This window comes from Diceros bicornis, chromosome 27 (genome assembly GCF_020826845.1).
Source record: "Diceros bicornis minor isolate mBicDic1 chromosome 27, mDicBic1.mat.cur, whole genome shotgun sequence".
In the NCBI taxonomy this organism is placed as follows: Eukaryota; Metazoa; Chordata; class Mammalia; order Perissodactyla; family Rhinocerotidae; genus Diceros; species Diceros bicornis.
In genome coordinates, this window is record NC_080766.1 from 34242526 (window position 1) to 34259447 (window position 16922).

At 36.1% G+C, this 16922-nt stretch overlaps 1 protein-coding gene across 3 annotated transcripts in view; it reads left to right on the forward strand.

The window, feature by feature from the left end:
- The window catches only part of ITSN1 (intersectin 1), a 207857-nt gene that overhangs the window by 106780 nt on the left and 84155 nt on the right, over positions 1 to 16922 (forward strand). For all 3 annotated transcript variants that reach the window (XM_058523049.1, XM_058523047.1, XM_058523048.1), the window contains exons 15-16: positions 5610 to 5697; positions 5836 to 5975. In XM_058523049.1, coding sequence (XP_058379032.1) covers positions 5610 to 5697; positions 5836 to 5975 — 228 coding nt within the window. The remainder of the gene's footprint in view (positions 1 to 5609; positions 5698 to 5835; positions 5976 to 16922) is intronic.

Sequence of the window (16922 nt, forward strand, 5' to 3'; positions counted from 1 at the left end):
GGGGGCATTAAATTCACGTAGATATTGTTCTGCATGTCATCATAAAAGATGATCATTTTTGAACTTTGTGACTTTTATCCCAGCTTCTTTCTCTCTGCATGATGACTTGGAGATTTATTCATATTGTTGAGTGAAGAATCAGTAGTTTGTTCCTTTTCATCACTGAGTAGATTTTCCTTATTTATCCATTCACCTGTTGATTGACATTTAGGTTCCTTCCAGTTTGGGACTTAACGAAGAAAACTGCCATGAGCATTTATTTACAAGTCTTTTTGTGGAAATATGTGGGTTTTTTTGGTCCTGAGTTAACGTCTGTTGCCAGTCTTTCCTCCTTTTGCTGAGGAAGATTGGCCCTGAGCTAACATCCATGCCCATTCTCCTCTATTTTGTACGTGGGATGCCGCCACAGCATAGCTTTATGAGCGGTGCATAGGTCCGCGCCAGGGATCTGAACCTGTGAACCCTGGGCCACTGAAGCAGAGTGCGCGATCTTACCCACTATGCCATGGGCTGGCCCCAGAAAAATGTTTTATTTCTCTTGGTTAAAATACAGTGGAGTTACTGTGTCATATAAATATATGCTTAACCCTTTAGGAAGCTATCAAACTGTTTCCAAAGTGGGTGTACCATTTTACATTCTCACCAGCAGTGTATGACTGCTTCCATTGTTCCTTATCCTTGCCAACACTTGGTATTATCATTATTTTTAATTTTAACATTTCTAATGGGTGTGTAACGGTATCTCATGAGGCTTTAATTTGCATTTCCCTGAAGACTAATGATGTTGGTCATCACTTCATATGTGTATTGGCATGTATCTTTTTGCATGTGTCTTTTGTAAACGGATCTTCTCCTGTTTTTTATCGGGTTGTTTCTCTTATTATGGAATTGTAGGAGTTCTTTATATGTTCTTGTAACAAGTCCTTTGTCAGATGTATGTTTTGCAGATGTTTTCACCCAGTCTGTGGCTTGCCTTTTCATTTTTGTAATGGTGTTTTTTAAAGGACAGAAGTGTTAAATTTTGATGAAGTTCATTATATTAATTTTTTCTTAATTTTCATGCTTTTTGTGTTTTATCTGAGAAATCTTTGACTATCCCAAGGTTGCAGATATTTTTCTCTTATGTTTTCTTCCAGGAGTTTTGTAGTTTTATCTTATATGTTTAGGTCTATGATCCATTTCAAATTGATTTTTACATAAGCGTAAGGTAAGAGTAAGGTTCATTTTTTTTTTCATACCAATACCCGGTTGTTCTAGCAAAATTTATGGAAAATACTGCCCTTTTCCCCGTTAAATTACCTTGGTAGCTTGTTGAAAATCAGTTGACCATATTCGTGAACGTCTTTTCTAGACTCTATTTTGTTGCATTGATCTATGTCTGTATTTTTCGTTTTCAAATTATGTTGGCTATTTTAGGTCCTTTACATTTCCACATAAGTTTTAGAATCAGCTTGTCAGTTTTTGCAAAAATACTTAGAATTTCAATTGGAATTCCATTGAATTTATAGATTGATTTGGGAAGAATTGACATCTTAACGATATTGTCTTATGGCATCTCTCTCAATTTCATTTGGATTTTTGTATTATAAATTTCTTGCAGCAATGTTTTGTAGTTTTCAGTGTACAAGTCTTGTACATATTTTGTAAAGTTTATCCCTAAGTATTTTGTGGCTTTTGATACTATTGTATATTGCAGATTTTAATTTCAATATCCAATTGTTTGATGCCAGTATATAGAAATAGAATACATTTTTATATATTGGCCTTATATCTGTGATATTGCTTAATTCATTTATTAGTTCTAATAGCTTTTTAATAGTTCCTTAGAGTTTCTGTGTACATAAACCTATTGTCTATGAATAAAGACAGCTTTGTTTCTTACTTTCCAATCTATGTACCTTTTATTTCTTTTTTTGTCTTAACTGAGTGGATCACAGCCTCCAGTACTATGTCGAATAAACGTGGTGAGAGTCTTCTTCTTGTTTTTAGGGGGAAAGCATTCAATTTCTTACCATTAAGTATGGTGTTAACTGTAGGGTTTTTTGTAACTGCCCTTTATCAGACTGAGGGAATTCGCTTTTGTTCATTGTTTGCTGAGAGTTTTTTATCATGAACGGGTGTGGAATTGGGTCATATTTTTTTTTCCTGCATCTATTGAGATGTTTACATGTTTTTTCTCCTTTATTTTGTTAATATGATGATTTATGTTGATTGAAATTTGCATGTTAAACCAACTTTCCATTGCTGGAATAAACCACACTTGGTCATGGTGTATTATTGTTTAAAAAATATTTTACTAGGGGCCGGCCCCATGGCTTAGCGGTTAAGTGCACGCGCTCCGCTGCTGGCGGCCCGGGTTCGGATCCCGGGCGCACACCGACGCACCGCTTCTCCGGCCATGCTGAGGCCACGTCCCACATACAGCAACTGGAAGGCTGTGCAACTATGACATACAACTATCTACTGGGGCTTTGGGGGGAAAAAAAAAAATTAAAAAAAAAATATTTTACTAGATTCAATTTGCTACTGTTAAGGATCTTTTCATTTCAATTCATGAGGGATATTAGTTTATCATTTTCTCATAATGTCCTTGTCTAGTTTTAGTATCAGGGCAATAAATGAGAAAATAAATTGGACAGTATTCTTTCCTCCTCTATTTTCTAAAAATATTTGTGTTGAAATGGTATTTCTTCTGTAAATTTTTGGTGGCATTCACCAAAAATTGAAACCTTTGGGGCCTGGAGCTTTCTCAGTGGGAGGACTTGTAATTGCAAAACTCATTCCATAGATATATAGGGCTATTCAGATTTTCTGTTTCTTCTTGAGTTTGTTTTGATAATTTGTATCTTTCAATGAATTTGTCCATTTCACCTAAGTTATCAAATTTATTTGTGCAAGTTGTTTAGAATGTTCTCTTATTATTCTTTGCAAGTCAGTAGTATCTGTAGTGATGTCGCTTCTTTCATTGCTAATATTGGAAATTGGTATCTTCTCTTTCCCCCTCTAACTCCTACCTCCTCCTCTCCTCCCCCCTCCTCCTCCTCTTTCTCCTCTCCCTTCTCCTCCTCATTCTTTTCTCCATCAATCTAGCTAGAAGTTTATTGATTTTATTGATTTTTTTTTTTTTTTTAAAAAGCTCTTGGTTTTATTGATTTTTCTCTATGGTATGTCTGTTTTCTATTTCATTTACTTAGGCTCTTTATTATTTCTTTCCATCTACTTATTTTGGATTTAATTTGCTTTTGTCGAGCTTCATAAGGAGGAAGCTTAGCTTATTGAATTTGGCCCTTTGTTCGTTTCTGATATAAACATTTTAAGCTATGAATTTCCTTCTAAGCATTGTCATAACCATATTACACAGATTTTTTTCATGTTGTGTTTTCATATTTATTCAATTCAAAATATTTTTTGATTTCCTTTGTCATTTCTTCTTTGAGGGTTTTTTAGAATTATGCTGTTTAGTTTCTGAATATTTAGATTTTTTTTCCAGATAGCTTACTGATTTCTGATTTATTTATGTTATGATCTGTGAGCATATTATGTATGATTTCAATTCTTTTTAATCCTTTTAAGTTTATTGAGATTTATTTTATGGCTCAGTGTATGATCTGTCTTGGTGAATATTCCACGTGCACCTGTAAAGAAGGTGTACTCTTTTGTAGTTGGGTGGAGTGTCATAAATGGGAGTCAGATCAAGTTGATTCAGAGTGTTGTTGACATCTTCTGTGTCCTTACTGATTTTGTGAATTCTTTCAGCTGCTGAGAGAGGAGTGTTCCAATCTCAATCATTGTAAATTTGCCTATTTTCCTTTTGGTTTGTCAGTTGTTGTTTCATGTACTTTTAAGTCCTAATCAAATTCTAAATCAAGTTTAAGTCCTAAGTCAAAGTCTTATTTAAGATAATAGGATATGACATATAGTGTAAATAATATCAGAAGTTCACTGCTAGAAATTATTTGAAATATTAAAAAATGCATACACCTTTTTAAAGTATATTCTTCTATATGGTAACTCTTTTTATATGTCTTTCATTAACTATTTATGCAAAGTTTCATAAAGTATTCCCTTAGAAAATTAGGAGTGAAGGCCATGTGTCTATGATCTCACTGAATGCTCTGTGACCAAACTCATTTTTATTATTTAAGATTGACACTTAGTATGTCCCGTTACTGATAACAAAATACAAATCAGCATTCCTGAAAAAGTACTGAAGTGAAAACTAATACACGGTCTGAAGAAACTCAGATATGTAGTAGGCAATGAGATATTGGTTCCCGCCTTACTGGAATTAGCAGATAACTTGTTATGCGGATAAGTCAGGTAGCCCTTCATATTGGTTTGAAGTATTTTAGAAACTTAGGTTGGCATTTAAAAGCAATGCTTCTGTAAGTGAAACACTCTCAGTGATCTGAGCCAGGCTTCGTCTTGATACTCCATTGTTTATCTGGGTTCAGGAAAGAAGCTTTGGGATTGCGTTACGGGGCCTTGCCTTAATTTAGGGAGGAGACTAAGAAAAGCTCCATTGGCTGTGCTTTTGTGGGAAAACAATCTGATTCATGTATTCTGTTTTGTCCAGATTTGGGCGGGCTAGGGGGGTGGATTATTCATATGAGAAGATGCTTCCAAATCCTCTCTGTTGAGCTAAATCTCTCTACTATCAGACATATAGAGCACAAAGATGTACTACACACCAGCCAGTGTGTCTAAAGACGGTAGTTCCAAGAGAGAATGATTCTTAGCCTCTGGTGAAAAATTTTAAGTAAGGCATTTTTATTTTTTCAAACCAAAAGTCAATACATAGAGTTTTTTTCTTTTTTAATCAAGGCAAAAATGAAAGTCAAGTAATCCTTATTATTTGCTGAGAAGGCTGTCATTTTACTGAAATGTAGAAACTATATGGAATCATTTCAGCTGAACTTAAGCAAATACAGTGCTTGACAAGTCACCCTTGAAAACTCCCAATAGCTTTGTACAGTGTGGTTTGGATTTTGTCTTATGTCAGTTAAAAACTAGTTGGTTCAAGACTTTTGTGTACCTGTTTAAGATTGTAGCTCCCCGCTGAGTGGTGGAAAAACATACACGACAGCTAAGACTCTAGTTGTTAAAAATCCCTTTTTGTTTCTGTTTCCAACTTCAGGTGTTTGGTCAACCTCAGTTCAGCCCTATAAAGTGTCAAAGTTCAGAATTGAATAGTTCCTATTTAAACGCCCGAGTCAGATTACAAACAGCAGGGTCACTGCATTTACATTTGACCCAGTGCCATTGAGAGATCATTATTTTCAGTTTTCTCTGCTGAGCTGTACTTAAAGCACATTTTTTTAAGGCTTATAAATAGGCAGTAAGTCAACAAAAATTTAAGAAATATCGAGGGAGCTATAACTGTCTTAACTCTATTTCAGTGAAAAGCATTTGGCAAACAGTGATTTCTTGGCAAGTAAGCAGGAACCGCCCTGACTAGCAATTAAATGCAGTTTCACCATAGAGGATTTGGGATGATATCCGAAGAGTCTGTGAGGGACGAGAAAACTGACTGATGCCTGCCTGGGCGTCGGATCTACACGTGGTGGTTTTCCCCATCATTCATTGTTGTGTTCCTCCTTCTCTCCTAGGAGTCTCAGCAAATGCTCGGAAGACTTATTCCAGAAAAACAGATTCTCAATGACCAATTAAAACAAGTTCAGCAAAACAGTTTGCACAGTAGGTGTTTTTATTTTTAAAGTTGTCCTTTTCCTTTTTTCCTGGCAAGAATTTCCTTAAGTGAAATAAGAACCTTCAAACCCATTTTTCCTCACTGCCAGTTTGTTTTTCTTATGTTGCAATGTTTTTCTAAAATAGGAGATTCACTTCTTACACTGAAAAGAGCCTTAGAAGCAAAAGAACTAGCTCGGCAGCAGCTACGAGACCAACTGGATGAGGTTGAGAAGGAAACTAGATCAAAACTACAGGAGATTGATATTTTCAATAATCAGCTGAAGGTAACTATTCTGTGTGTTCCTACATGTATGTCCTACCTTTAATTTTTCTAACTGGCCAGATGATTAGTTGATATTTAATCCCGGGCAGAAAAATTTATTATGCTGGTTTGTCAGCCTTCGTGAAAGCCTTCACATTTATAGATGAAACTATATAATCTAAATTGCATTTTTCTCCTTTTAAATGTAAAAATGAATTTGGCATCTAGAAATTAGGGCTGAGTGAGTGGCCCCAACATGACATCTATCTTTAACCTGAATTACATTTTTACGCATCTCCATCCTTTTCTCTGTTGAGATAACTACGTCAAGTTCAATTCCAAAAGCTAGGCTCCAAAAGCTTCATCTTTCTTATGGTCTTTGAAGACTAGTAAAAAAGGAACTGTTTTCTCTTTTAATACTAAGAATTTTTCTGCCACTTCTTGCCTTCAAGATTGTCCTTGAATGTAGGTCTTTGTTACCTCATGTTTTAAAATTTTATTGTTTAATGGAGTAACTGCCTTTGTCTCTGTGGCAGAAGTGTGGTGTGTGGTTTTGTCACATTTACATGGTAAAATTCAGGAAAATGCCGAAGCCCTTAGGGAATATACAAGTGGTTATCACAGCCTCTTTCTGATTTGGTGATTTTGAGTTTACTTTACACCTTTAGCATCTTAAGAATGTTAACTCTTTACCTTATAATAAAACCAGAATGCAAACAATTCATTTCCTATCAACAATGATCCTATACTTTAGATTTAAGTAGATATTGGTGTTCTTATCAGTTATGTTCTTATAAGAAATTGGATTTTACACTTTTTTTTTCAAATATTCATTTTGCTTTTCTAACTTAAAATCATTTATACGTGATTCTGGCTAATTTAGCTTTTGACGGTAGGAAAAAGTTAAACTCCTATTCTTTATTACTAAAAATAGAAAAAAATTAGAAAGCATATTTGAGATTTTTAGTTGACCTTTGAATTGAGAGTCTAGGCCAAACTATCTAGACATCTGAGTCTGAGGTATTTGTGCTGTTTTTTTCAGGGTTATAGGTAATGAACTTTTCTTGATTGTATAGTTCCAGGAAAGTGCTCTTAGGGGAAATATTTGAGCCAACTTAGTGTTTTTCTTCACTTTGCTTTCATGCTCACACAGAATGTGTGTGTGTGTGTGTACTATGTATATGTTCTGTGTTTATGTAAATGAGTATATGTGAGATGTAAGTATTGGGAGTTCAGCTGTAAGTTCTCCATCTCTAGAATAAGCACAATAAAAATGCTCACGTTAGGGGCTGGCCTGGTGGCGTAACAGTTAAGTTCGTGTGCTCCATTTCGGCGGCCCGGGGTTCGTAGGTTTGGATCCCGGGTGCGGACCGATGTACCACTTGTCAAGCCATGCTGTGCTGGTGTCCCATATAAAGTAGAGGAAGATGGGCATGGATGTTAACCCAGGGCCAATTTTCCTCAGCAAAAAGAGGAGGATTGGCAACAATGTTAGCTCAGGGCTAGTCTTCCTCACAAAAAAAGCATGCTTACATTAACTCACATTGTCACTTGTCACTATTTCAAGCAAAAAGAATGTGACGCTGTTGTAAGCTTACAGTGCTTTGTAATAGTCTCTTGGAATAGAAACTGTTAAGTATTCGGGTATCTTCTGAACCCAGGCAATAGTCTAGATTTCTGCCCTAATCTTAAGATTCTTCTTATTAGAAATATGACTTCCAAAACCAGGTTCACATTTTAGAAAATGATAGTCTAGTGCATGATTTTTGACAAATGCGTAGACAATTTATGGATTATTATGGCTGTTGGAATTGCTGTTGCCATTGCTAAAGAGAACACCATTAAAATATGGTGTGAGCCACTTGTGCTGTGTTTAATTGACTAGTGCTGCCTTCAATATTAGTACGTTGCTTATACAAAGGCTAATTTTAGCCCTTTATTCCACTAGGCCTTTTTCCAAATATACGTATTTTTAAATAAGAACGTTTCTTTCTGTCTTCCTAATTTTCATTTTGGTTTCCCATTGCTAACTTTAAGTTAATAGGGAGAGTAAAAAAATCACAAGCCAGTAGAGTTCTGTTATTTAACAACTCATGTAGAGGACTTAGTGAATATGCTATGTTGCCTTACAGTTATTATTTCTGGTATTCCTCTCAAACGTAGTGAAACCGAAACAGAATCAGTTAAATTGAAGAACAAAAGATTTATAATTTGATAGAGGCAGGTTTAAGATTTAGTCTTTTGAGTATCTCCTGCCACTTTTCTTTGTTTTAGCCACATTGGAAAATATGAAGCTTTTTTTTTTTTTCACTTTAGAGCATGTGTTCATTAGCAACTATAATTTCTTGTGAGATGAGATAGACCAGGAGAGCCAGCTTTCTGACCCTTGGGTTTCTTGCATGCCTCTCTTTGATACGGCAGTGCCTTTGTAGCATCCACACTAATGATGCAAAAGTTGCTTCTACCTTGCTGGGAGTGAATCATTGGCAATTGTCCAGTTATTCCGCACGTCTAATCTGATGGTGTGAATTTGCTATATCCTAAACCTCCTTCTCCCAAAAGGAAAGCAGCTGGAGAGTATAGAAAAGAAATTAGGACTTAGCAGTTTTATTTTATATTCATGTAGATTGTTCACCTAGAAAAAGAAAGTGTAATTCACTCATTATCGGCTAGTATGGTGACCCTGGAGACGTACCTTATGGAGTGCAACATTTTAAAATTAGTTGACCAGAACATTAAACCTATATTCAATGGCTGGCTCCATAAATGAGGATTACATTTAGCAAAAGCCAATTCTCACTTTTCTTTGGTACAAAACTACTTGTAATAGGTCATTTGCTTATTTTGATGCACAAAGTGTCATGTCTAGTTCCTTAGGTATAAGGTCATGTAGGAAATCATAGCGCCCTGCTTTAGCCCAGATTCTGGGGTATAAGACAGTAATTGGGAAGTATAAATAATTTAGTTTCTTAAGAAAGAGTTCAGAGAATAGTTATGTTTTATCATTTTTTTCCTTTGTTTTTAAACATACAGTCTGATTTAGTCCTTTCTACCAGGTGTCTAGTTCAGATTCATTCTTCTTTTGAGGGTCTCTCCCTTTTTCTTCAGTTCAGGAAGAAATATACTCCTGTCTCCTCACCCAAAATCTGATAACCAATGATGTAAATTCTCAAGTCATTGATTAAAGAAGAAAAAAATTACTTCTGCAGTCAGGTTAACAGGTATTTGTTTCCTATAGGTAGCAACATGTTGAAAATACAAAGCATATTTACAATTATGGTCAAGTGTTGTTAACTGCCTCCAGATTCAGGGCTATGGAACATGAGGTCTCTAGAGTCTTGGACCTTTATATTTCTGTCTGATCTCAGAGAAATTGAGAGCTCATTCTTTCCTTTCAGAGAAGGCTATTTTTCCGTGCATTTTAATAGACATTTACCTTATAGATGTGATGTTTATATTACAAAAATGATCCTAAGACATAAGTGTCTGCTTTTTCTAATTTATCACCCAAAACCAAGAATTTACTTGAGAAAGGAAACAAGAATCTTATTGCAGCAAATAAACTTTGCTTTTGTAAGTCTATAGAAAAGGGGAGAGATGATGGTGTCCTGAGATATTGAAGCTCTTGTGCTAGAAATTTCCCAGTTGGCAGCCTTTGTATTTATGCTGCCTTTTATATGAACGGTAAATTTTAGCTTTTTGATGATCAAATGAAATATTCAACCAGTGATTTAATCATAAATAATTGATTTTGTTAGGGATTATTGCTAGCATGAATTAATACTACTTCAAGTAGTTTTAATTCAGTGGATCAAATTTGTTTACCATTGGGCCGGCCTGGTGGCTTAGCGGTTAAGTGCACGCGCTCCGCTACTGGCGGCCTGGGTTCGGATTCCGGGTGCACACCGACGCACCGCTTCTCTGGCCATGCTGAGGCTGCGTCCCACATACAGCAACTAGAAGGATGTGCAACTATGACATACAACTATCTACTTGGGACTTTGGGGAAGAAAAAAAGGAGGAGGATTGACAATAGATGTTAGCTCAGAGCCAGTCTTCCTCAGCAAAAAGAGGAGGATTAGCACAGATGTTAGCTCAGGGCTGATTTCCCTCACCAAAAAAAAAAAATTTGTTTACCATGATTTTCTGCTTTTAAAATGTATTCTATATGCAATAAATATTTTATCATTGCTAAGAAATCAATAGCCTTCTCATATTCATGTTCTAGAAACATCCATTTAAAAATTATCTGTGACTTTTTCTTTTTTACCTCATTTTATAGGAAAATCAAAACTCTCAACATTTTTTGAAGCATCTGTGTGCCTAAGGGGCACGTTGAGTCATTCTGATAACACACACAGTGCTTAGCTATAGGTATAAAATTACGGTTCTAACGTGTGACAAATGCCGTTACCGATAGGGACTTTTTAGACAGTAGCGCTTGACTTCACCTTGCCCTTGGCAATGTTAGTGTTACTGTAACAGTTTTCTTTGGCACTGACAGCCTAATGTTCCATATTTTAATATCTTAACTATGATACAGAGCAGCAACATAAAGTATAGCTTATAGTTTTCAAGGCTCCATCGTATACCAAATAAGGAGAGTCCAGTTTGCAAAGAGGCTATATGTTGTGTTTCATGTTGAAAAATTGAGTCCTTGTTGGTTCCTGTCTAGTCACTGTGTGCTGGACAAGTCCTAATGTGAATGGTGTTTACATTTGAGCATTTCTTTCTTCCAGTCAGTGGCAATGGAGGAGGCAGTGTGGCAGTGCCTGGCAGTTCTCCTGGGCTGCGTCATCCACTTAGACTTCTTTCTAAAGGTCTCCATGCCCTACTCAGGCAATGCACATCTTTCTCAGACTAAGAATGATGAACCATCTCCAGCTCTGTGCTTCAGTTTCCCCCATGCAGATGAGTGCTCAGTGTCTAAGATAGCATTTACCATGAAGTGCTAAGCCTTCTTTGTAAAAATTAATAATGATTAGTTATTATTAATGGTGGTGTATGAGTGAATCTTTCCTCTTGACAAAGTGTGTGTGTGTGTTGGTGGAAGCTCTGAATTACAAGCTGGATAAGCTACTGTATACTGTGGTCTTGTCTTGATAACAAGCATTATAGGTCATTGAATTTGCTGCTCGGCTGCAAAAATTTCAAAGACAACACTCAGTCATTATTTGGGTCTATATGCATATTTCCATCATATGAGAGACAGTACTATAGTCAGTACGTTATTCCAAAAGTGGACAGTATTTTATTTCTTAGCAAAATTTGAGTATCTAGGACTAATTCAGAATTAAGAGTTAGATTCCATAATATACTGGGAAATCCAGGCTTCTTAAATTAGACACAAGAGGTTATTAGAAATATAAATTCTGCCCGTAATGATACCTGTCCTAAAAATTGCCCTTAGGAACTGAATTGTTGAAATGAGAATGCCAGTTATAGTAAATAAGGTTCTTGGCTTAACTAAGGCTTTTATGCTCTTGGTTTCAGACACTTGCTTTCATGGCAGGCCCATTCATTATGAAGGCAGTGAAAGGCAAAATGTTTAGCAACCAGGGGAAAAAAGAAAAGAGCTGGAGAAAGAGCTGCAGAACAGAATGAGAAGTCAGGAAAAAAATGCATGCGAAGGGAAACAATGAAGGAAAGAAAAAGATCCAGAAAGAGGACATGCAGAGACAGCAAGAGAAATCAATGTGAATTCAAATAACAACGTTGCTTTCCCCTATCAGTAGAATGATGTTTGGCTGTTCCATGTTTTACTATCTTATTTTGTTCAAGATTAAATTTTATTTTTACTTGTATGACAATTTTGAAAAGACCTCTTCTGCACAGAAGTAATAAAATTCTCGAACTCTCACTCAATGTACTTGTGATTGTGGAAACTTTGCACAGATTCCTTTAATTTAGAAAAATAATTAGAACACTCCCCAAACTCAAAATAGTTGACAGATGTTGTGTATTAGATTCTATGCCATACCAGTAGGCTTGTTGGTTGGTAGGTTGAGATTTTTAGTTCCAGTGTGGGTTTTTCTTTTGAGGTTTTAAAAAATATTTAATCAAAGGTGATCTGGGAAAGGGAAAAAAGCAGAACTCAATCTTTTAAAAAGATGTTTTCTTTTTTTATTCTGTTGTTTAGCCAAACCCCTTGAGAACTTTATCCTTTAGAATGACATGCATTTAAAATAGTGGGATATTGCTTATAAATAAAGCTGAGACATTTTGGGAAAATTGAGATTTTTAGGACAAAATGCAGTCAATTTTCTCTTTCTGATAATACAAGGATATCTACCAAAGCCTCTTGGGAGACATGGGAGGAGATTCTTAATTAGCTCTTTCTGTTGTGAAGGGGACAGGATTTTCTAGCTCTTCTCACCTTTCTGTCCACCCATCCCCTCACCCCCTCACATGCATACACACATGCACATACACCCTCTGCCCCCCCCGTGCATTCCTCTTTGCTCTCCCGTAGCACTTACGATACATTGACTACAAACCAATTTGTGCCATGGGGAATTGGACTTACTATTTGGTTGCATATTGACTTCAGATTTCGAAGTAATATTTAAACATGTTTTTAAACATTAGTATACCCCTTCTCAAAATTAAAATAACCAATCAATATCTTTTTTATACTCTTCCCACTTTTAATACATCAAGAATTAACATTTTGTAATGTTGTGATAAATGGAATATCAATTTACCTTTATTTGGGTACAATTTCTATGTTTTGAAATACTTAATTATTTTTCAGATTTTTCCACACAGGTATGAGTTCCCCTATCCTCATTGGGTTTGTTGATTGGCTTTCTTTAATAGCTTTTAGTTTGTTTCACAGCCATTTAATCGGGATAAGTCACTGTATTTTAAGACTCAAAAGTCTTTTTAAAAATTTTGATATTGTGTGCTACATAATATCCTTGAGTGAGAAATAATGTTTATTTATATAAAAGCACTTCTACTTTTGACTCTGTGGGTATTAAGTTTACCAAAACAAACACCTGAAATTTCTGATGCTAGTACCTAGATCAATTTCATATGAGGTCAATTTAATATTAACAGTGCAAAGATTATTATAAATATAAGAGATGTGTCCTTGTTTTGATTTATAGTATTGAGTTCATGAATTTCAAGTAATTAATCAAGGTATATGTTTTTTGTCTCTCTTTTCCAAGAGACAGCCTGAGGCAAAAACCAGAAGCAGGGTAGTCCTTCAAAAAAGTTACATGACCAAGGGGCCGGCCCGGGTGGCGCAAGCGGTTAAGTGCGCGCCCTCCGTTGCGGCGGCCCCGGGTTCACAGGTTTGGATCCCAGGCACGCGCAGACGCACCACTTGTCAAGCCATGCTGTGGTGGCATCCCATATAAAGTGGAGGAAGAGGGGCACGGATGTTAGCCCAGGGTCAGTTTTCCTCAGCAAAAAGAGGAGGATTGGCAGATGTCAGCTCAGGGCTGGTCTTCCTCACAAAAAAAAAAAAATAAAATAATGGTTCCTTTGGGAATCTAAAGTCATAAAAAAAAAAAAAAGTTACATGACCAAATTAGCAATAAATTTCCATTGACTGATAGTCTTTCATAGGCCCCCTTATGCAAAGTAATGTTCATGAGAAGGAATCTCATACATATTGTTCAGGTGGATACTTCTTTATACTTCAAGTAATATCACTTCACATAATACATCTCTTTTTGAGTGCCTCTAAGACCAAATGAAGGAGAAAAAGTCACAGTTTTTAAATCAAGTGATTCTGTGCCGCTTGCTTAGCAAGAGAACAACTGTCTTTAGTGAACTTGGAAGTGAGCCATATTTCTTAGGGCAAAAAAGTTGGATGTTCTTGAGTATTCAATTTGTCAAGCATATTGCTTTTGAAATACTTTGGCTGTATGCCATAGGGTGTCCAAAGATGTTTTATGGTACAAATATCTTAATTCTTTAGGGGAAGTAAGTGACTTTTCCGGCTTGGTTGAAGGAAGAAGTTAAAAGCAAGCTGATTTTCATTTATCTCAATTAATACAAGACAGAATCTTTATTTGCCAATCATTTTCTTATTGTGGTTCATAATCTGTGTTAGATCAAAGACCCCTTTGAGAATCAAATAAAAGCTGTGAGCCTTCTCTGCAAGAAAAATGCCCATATACCCCAGATTATTTGCAGTTTCGTAGTGTTCACAGAGCCAAAGCTTATTCATGAACCCTGGATAAGAAACTCTGCTATATCTTAGAATCCTGTAGATATTATTGGTGATAAAAATCTTATTATTTTAGTTTATATATACTGCACATTTTTTTTTTTAATTTTTTGTTTATTGCAGTAACATTGGTTTATAACAGTGGAAAAATTTCAGGTGTACATCATTGTACTTCTATTTCTGCATAGATTACATCATGTTCACCACCAAAATACTAATTACAACCCATCACCACACACATGTACCAAATTATCCCTTTCACCCTCCTCCCTCCCCCCTTCCCCTCTGGTAACCACCAATCCAATCTCTGTCCCTATGTGTTTGTTTATTGTTGTTATTATCTACTACTTAACGAAGGAAATCATACGGTATTTGACCTTCTCCCTCTGACTTATTTCACTTTGCATTATGCCCTCAATGTCCATCCATGTTGTCACAAATGGCTGGATTTCATCGTTTCTTATGGCTGAGTAGTATTCCATTGTGTATATATACCACAGCTTCTTTATCCATTCGTCCCTTGATGGGCACTTAGGTTGCTTCCAAGTCTTGGCTATTGTGAATAACGCTGCAATGAACACAGGGGTGCATGTACCTTTGCAAATTGGTGTTTTCAAGTTCTTTGGATAAATACCCAACAGTGGAATAGCTGGATCATATGGTAGTTCTATCCTTGATTTTTTGAGGAATCTCCATACTGTTTTCCACAGTGGCTGCACCAGTTTGCACTCCCACCAGCAGTGTATGAGAGTTCCCTTCTCTCCACATCCTCTCCAACACATGTTGTTTCCTGTCTTGTTAATTATAGCCATTCTGACGGGCGTCAGGTGATATCTCATTGTAGTTTTGATTTGCATTTCCCTGATAGTTAGTGATTTTGAACATCTTTTCATGTGTCTGTTGGCCATCTGTATATCTTCTTTGGAGAAATGTCTGTTCAGATCTTTTGCCCATTTTTTAATTGGGTTGTTAGTTTTCTTGTTGTTGAGATGCATGAGTTCTTTATATATTTTGGAGATTAAGCCCTTATCAGATGTATGGTTTGCAAATATCTTCTCCCAATTGTTAGGTTGTCTTTTTGTTTTGTTGATGGTTTCCTTTGCTGTGCAGAAGCTTTTTAGTTTGATGTAGTCCCATTTGTTTATTTTTTCTATTGTTTCTCTTGCCCGGTCAGATGTGGTGTTTGAAAAGATGTTGCTAAGACCGATGTCAAAGAGCGTACTGCCTATGTTTTCTTCTAGAAGTTTCATAGTTTCAGGTCTTACATTCAAGTCTCTAATCCATTTGGAGTTAATTTTTGTGTATGGTGTAAGGTAAGGGTCTACTTTCATTTTTTTGCATGTGGCTATCCAGTTTTCCCAACACCATTTGTTGAAGAGACTTTCTTTTCCCCATTGGATGTTCTTGGCTCTTTTGTCAAAGATTAGCTGTTCATAGATGTGTGGGTTTATTTCTGGGCTTTCGATTCTATTCCATTGATCTGTGTGTCTGTTTTTGTGCCAGTACCATGCTGTTTTGGTTACTATAGCTTTGTAGTATATTTTGAAATCAGGGAGTGTGATACCTCCAGCTTTGTTCTTTTTTCTCAGGATTCCTTTAGCTATTCGGGGTCTTTTGTTGTTCCATATAAATTTTAGGATTCTTTGTTCTATTTCTGTGAAAAATGTTGTTGGAACTTTGATAGGGATTGCATTGAATCTATAGATGGCTTTAGGAAGTATGGACATCTTAACTATGTTAATTCTTCCAATCCAAGAGCACGGAATATCTTTCCATTTTTTTGTGTCTTCTTCAATTTCTTTCAGAAATGTTTTATAGTTTTCGGTGTACAGATCTTTCACCTCTTTGGTTAAGTTTATTCCTAGGTATTTTATTCTTTTTGTTGCAATTGTAAATGGGATGGTATTCTTAATTTCTCTTTCTGCTACTTCGTTGTTAGTGTACAGAAATGCAACTGATTTTTGTATGTTGATTTTGTATCCTGCAGCTTTACCATATTCGTTTATTACTTCTAAAAGTTTTCTGGTGGATTCTTTAGGGTTTTCTATATATAAAATCATGTCATCTGCAAATAGTGACAGTTTCACTTCTTCCTTTCCAATTTGGATCCCTTTTATTTCTTTCTCTTGCCTGATTGCTCTGGCTAGGACTTCCAGTACTATGTTAAACAGGAGTGGTGACAGTGGGCATCCTTGTCTGGTTCCTGTTCTTAGAGGGATAGCTTTCAGTTTTTCACCATTGAGGATGATATTAGCTGTGGGTTTCTCATATATGGTCTTTATTATGTTGAGGTACTTTCCTTCTATCCCCATTTTATTCAGAGTTTTTATCATAAATGGATGCTGTATCTTGTCAAATGCTTTCTCTGCATCTATTGAGATGATCATGTGATTTTTGTTCTTCATTTTATTAATGTGGTGTATTAGGTTGATTGATTTGCGAATGTTAAACCATCCCTGCATCCCTGGAATAAATCCCACTTGATCATGGTGTATAATCTTTTTAACGTATTGTTGTATGCGATTTGCTAGTATTTTGTTGAGGATTTTCGCATCGATGTTCATCAGTGATATCGGCCTGTAATTTTCTTTTTTTTTTTGTTGTCCTTGTCTGGTTTTGGTATCAGGGTAATGTCAGCTTCGTAGAATGAGTTAGGGAGCTTCCCCCCCTCCTCAATTTGTTGGAAGAGTTTGAGAAGGATAGGTATTAAGTCTTCTTTGAATGTTTGGTAGAATTCACCAGGGAAGCCGTCTGGTCCTGGACTTTTATTTTTGGGGAGGTTTT